Source organism: Nannospalax galili, unplaced genomic scaffold (genome assembly GCF_000622305.1).
Source record: "Nannospalax galili isolate Female #2095 unplaced genomic scaffold, S.galili_v1.0 scaffold25, whole genome shotgun sequence".
Classification (NCBI taxonomy): domain Eukaryota; kingdom Metazoa; phylum Chordata; class Mammalia; order Rodentia; family Spalacidae; genus Nannospalax; species Nannospalax galili.
The window spans coordinates 3,210,830-3,216,011 of NW_008355642.1; the positions used below are offsets into that span (position 1 = coordinate 3,210,830).

Sequence of the window (5,182 nt, forward strand, 5' to 3'; positions counted from 1 at the left end):
AAGAGTGGCAGGATGACTTTGTGAAAAACATGTTTTTCTGCCTCAACCTTGTAAATTTCCTCATCCTGTAAAAACATCCTGCCTCGTGGTCTGACTGTGGAATGGTCTGACTGTGGAATGTGCGGTAAACAGCGGAACTTACCCGCCCAGCTTCTTCCGCCCTCTGTTTCCCTATAAAAGCTTTGTACAAACGTTCAATAAAGAGAAGAGACTTGAAAGTGAAGTGAACCTCATCTTGGCGTCCGTGTTGTCCTTTCCTTGGCTCTGCTGGTCAGAGTCGTGGCTTGCGGCACAGCCCCAATAAAATATATTTTTAAAAACATGACAAAAGTATGAATTCTGTGTTTCTTAACTAAATTGTTTTCCTAATTGGATAATGTGAGCCATTACAAGAGAAATACTGGGCACTCTAAGTATCTAGCAAATTACATCTAAGCCACCATGTAAACATTGAATTGGCATATATGCTATTAAAATATATTCAAATACTTGAAAAAATTATATACATCTAAACACTCATGTATGTGTATATACACACATTCATAATATATGAACATAAACATATAACGAAAGTTTCAAATTTCATGCAGTTACTACTTTGGAGTTAAGAAGCTAACCTGGAGGACCTGGGTAGGGATGAAAGTTCACCAAGGCCCAATGTCATCATTAACAAAAAGGAAAAATATCAAAACCGTTAGAAATATCAGGAAACTAAATCATTACACTGAATACACAGAATACAAGTTAAAATTTAATTCAATAATAGAACATTGAGAAAGTTCATACTCATGCATCTGTATATAAACCAAATTATCTCCATTTATCAGTAATGCTAAAATGAAAATGATATATATAATATATTTTGAAAGTCGAATACAACATTTATATAATTTTCATTACTATGATCTCGGACTCAGATCAATCAATTTTAATGCAAGTTTGGTTTAAAGCTTCATTTTAGATCTGTAGGTTATAAACAAATTAAAAACTCAAACACCCATCAGATATGTATTCCTCAGAGTGATTTTGTTATTACTTCTTTAAAACTAGTGATTTTTAAAGCATCTATGTAACTAATGCTTTTAAGTTGACATGTTTTAAAGGAACATTTGACAATGAGCTCCATTACTAGTAACTAATAACTGTAATGCTAATTAGAGTATAAAAAGATAATAATTTGGTTTACTTAAATTATTACATGCAAAGCAAGATACTAGATTCTATTCTTTATATGGCATGCAAGAAAGTTAATATGGCTGAGAATTATTTCACTGATTTTCTTCAGTAGTAAACAAAGGAAAAATAAATAATCCCCTTTAGGGCCAGCCAAGTCAGATCACATTAAATGTGGTTTAGAAAACGATTCTCATAATTCAGTATATCATACTATTTAAATCATGTTTTCAGGGCACATATTAGTAAAATCAACTGCAGTTATAATTTTACTGTAATTTAAGTACAGTTTCTCATTTTAGGGTGTACTTGAAAAATTAGGAGTTTTCAAACAATGAAAAGACAGTTGTTTGGTTTCTTATGATCTCAGATTTCACCTTCTTTTCAAATGAAAGCCAAATTTTCTCTTACCAGAAAAAGTTACTATCAAGTATCAAAAATTATTTCATAACCTACCACCAGTGATTGAGCTCAGCAACATTAATCCAGGATGAAAATGATCATTTCCAAATGAAATGAAATGACACAGCACAGGCACAAAGTGAAAAGGTCAACACTGGACATACAATTGAGCTACTGAAGTTGTGTGCACAGGACAAATGAGGTGCAGACATGAGGTTGGTATGGAGAGACTGAGAGTCAATTTGATCATGCTGTGATGCTGAAGATAAATTTGATTGCCTAGCTCCTAGAGATCAAGATGTTTTTATTGTGCCTGGTGACATTTGCTGACCATGTGACAGAACCATAGCAACAGCTTCTGGTATGAACCAAAAGCATCTATTTGGTGATCACTAAAATGATGTCTGTGATGACATGCTGAGAGGCTCACAGCAAAAATTGCAGATCATATTTTGCTGCCAGGTTATCAGGAAAGTTTTTCTTTAATAAGAAGACTTAAAAAACACCATTTCCCTTTTCGTTTTTCCATCCAATTTGTTTTGATTTACTTTGACTTTAAGTAAAAAATAAATGCAGAATATATATATATATATATGCTGAATAGAGCTAAGCAGGAACCAAGCAATTTTCGTATAAGAAGTGCTTATGTTAGAAATTCTAAAATCTTAAAGACAGGATAACCTGCCAGCAAAACGAAATAAGTGGACTAGTAAACAGACCATTCCCCTAACACTCGTGAACATACCTGGTCTCCCCGGAGGACCTTGTGGCCCAGGGTTGCCTTTAGGTCCTTCTAAAGCTGGTCCAGGAGAACCAAGAGGACCTGGGGGACCTGGCATACCAGGGAAACCCTGAAAGCCTGGTTCACCCTTCGGACCTGAAAGGCCAGGACTTCCTGGAATGCCAGGTGATCCTCCATCACCCTTTTGACCTGTAAAAGTACAATGAAATTAGAGAACACACTAAATGACACTGGATACTGAGTTAAAACCTTGCCTACAAGCATAAAACTACTAGATAAAGTAGTGGAATTCACTAGGGTAATATGTATTTCAAACCCATCAAAAAAAACCATCCTTCCTATTAAACGCATGTATCTGTTATCAGAAGTATTTTATTTAATAGAAATGTAGAAACAAAAGTCAAGGAGACCTCTGTGAGTTTGAAGTCAGCCTTGTCAACATAGCAAATTCCAGGTCAGGTAGGGTTCTGTAGTGAGATGATGTGGCAAAAAGAAAATAAATTATTCAGCTCTTGGAAAAAAAACAAAAATTATGAAATTTGCAGGTAAATGGATAGAACTGCAAGCAATCATTCTGAGTAAGGTAACCCAGACCCAGAAAAACAAATGCTACATGTTCTCTTTCATAGTTAGATGCTAGCTTTAAAATCATACGCATGCATGTTTCAGCTTGAAAATTCAGAGAGGTCAAAATCTAATAAATGGCAATGGGTGTGGTGGGGGAGGCTCCCTGGAAGGAAAGGTAGAATGTAGTGATAAAATGGGGAAAAGGGTAGGTAGGAATAGAGCAGGAAGGGTTAAAAGGGGTGGAGAATGGGAGGGCAGGGTAGAGGGAGTATAAGGACTTACAACTAACACTAAAGGCCTTTTTAAAAAGCCATATAGGGACTGAAGAGATGACTTAGTGGTTAAGAGCACTGGATGTTCTTGCAGAGGACCCAGGTTCAAATGCCAGCACCCACATGATGGCTAACAGCAGTCTGCGATTCCAGTTCCAGAGGATATGACACCCTCTTCTGTCCTCTATGGGCATCGTATGACATGAGTGCACTTACATACATGCAGGCATAACACTCATAAGAATAAAATAAAATTAAAGCAAAAAATTACTTTGCTTCCCTGGACCTGCACTACTCACAGGCCTCTCACGGGTAAGTCAATCATGCCCTCTGTGCCTTGACTTCCCCAGCCTCATTCATCCTCCCATGGGCCCCGCCGGTCTCTCCCCCTAGCCTGGGTCCTGTCCCATTCCTTATCTTGGTGCTACAGACACGGGGGGTACCACCACTGTTTCCTGATCCTTTGCATCCAGACCAACTCAGTTCCATCCGGGGTCCACAGGAGCCCTCTAGGCCTGGCCCACCCTCACCTGCCTCTGCTTCCCTGGGCTGCACAACCCTCCAGCCTCTTTCTTGGACACTGCGGCTGACCTTTCCACTTCCTGATCCTTTGCATCCAGACCAACCCAGTTCCTCAGTGCAGTCTCCAGGAGCCCTTGGGGCCTCTTCCCGCCCCCATCTTCCTTTGCATCTCTGGGTGGCACGGCCACCAGCTGCCCTAGACCAGCATCTTTCCAGGGCCCTGCTCCCAGGCCAGTCCAACCTCAAATTCCTGAGGCCAAAATCTTTCCTGGAGGGAATCAGATCTTAGGAGAAAGCCTGAGAGCCTCAGATCCTCATCTGACTTGGGCCTCTGTGGGAACTCCTGAAGACAAAAGCAATCTGGCCACTCCAATAAAAAATCAAAAGAGACAACCGGAAGCTTAGACGAACCAGCTTTTCACGCCCCAAAAGTAAACCACAAAGACACATAAAGTTTACAAAAAGAAGTACAACTAAACTTGAAGGCTTGAGTCTCACACAAGAATCAGAAACTATAAAAGAAATTCACATGTCAAAACCACAGAGAAAAAATAATAACATGAAAAACCAAAATAACATATCCCCACCAAATACCAATAGTCCTCTAGAGGAGTACAATGAGAGCCCCCTAGAGATAATGCAGGACATGGAACTCAAAAGAAGAATTATAAACAGGATAAAAGAATTGAGTGAATTTAAAGAACATACAACAAAGAAATCAAATAACTGAAGGAAGATAGAGATAAACTTCTGAATGAATTCAGAAAAGAGCTAGAAATATTGAAGACTATTCAGGCTGAAATGAAGGAATTGAAACACTCAGTAAGCCAATTAGAAACGACAGGAGAAAGCCTCACCAATAGGATGAATGAAATGGAAAACAGAGTATCAAGACTGGAGGATAAAATGGACGAACTAAACCACTCAAGCAAAGATTATGAAAAATTTAAGAAATTGTGTGACACCATAAAAAGACCAAACTTACAAATCAAAGGCATACAGGAAGGAGAAGAATCCCAAGATAATGGCATGGACCAGATCTTCAACAGAATAGTGGAAGAAAATTTCCCCAAATTAAAGAAAGACATGCCCATACAAATACAAGAAGCATATAGAACACCAAACAGACAGGACCAGAGTAGAAACTCTCCACAGCACATCACAGTAAAAACACTAAACATCCAAAACAAAGAGACAATACTGAAAGCTGCAAAAGAGAAACAACAAGTCACAAATAAAGGAAAACCCATTAGGATTACAGCTGACTTTCAGTGCAAACTATCAAAGCAGAAGAGCCTGGACCAAAGTATTCCTAGTTTTAAATGACCACAGATGCCAACCCAGATTACTATACCCAGAATGTCTATTATAGTCAAGGGGGAAAGAAAATCTTCAATGACATAAATAGGCTGAAGGAATTCATGTCCACATAACCAGCCCTTCAGAGAGTTATGGAAGCAATACAAAGAGCTGAAGGAAGGAATGACTATACCAAAGGGGTTGC

General features: G+C 38.7%; 1 protein-coding gene across 4 annotated transcripts in view; it reads right to left on the minus strand.

The window, feature by feature from the left end:
* The window catches only part of Col4a5 (collagen type IV alpha 5 chain), a 281,900-nt gene that overhangs the window by 36,678 nt on the left and 240,040 nt on the right, over positions 1–5,182 (minus strand). For 2 of the 4 annotated variants that reach the window (XM_017803138.2, XM_017803137.2), the window contains exons 41-42: positions 2,321–2,506; positions 618–626 (exon numbers count right to left, since the gene is read on the minus strand). In XM_017803138.2, coding sequence (XP_017658627.1) covers positions 618–626; positions 2,321–2,506 — 195 coding nt within the window. The remainder of the gene's footprint in view (positions 1–617; positions 627–2,320; positions 2,507–5,182) is intronic. The other 2 variants (XM_017803140.2, XM_017803139.2) reach the window with 1 other exon arrangement.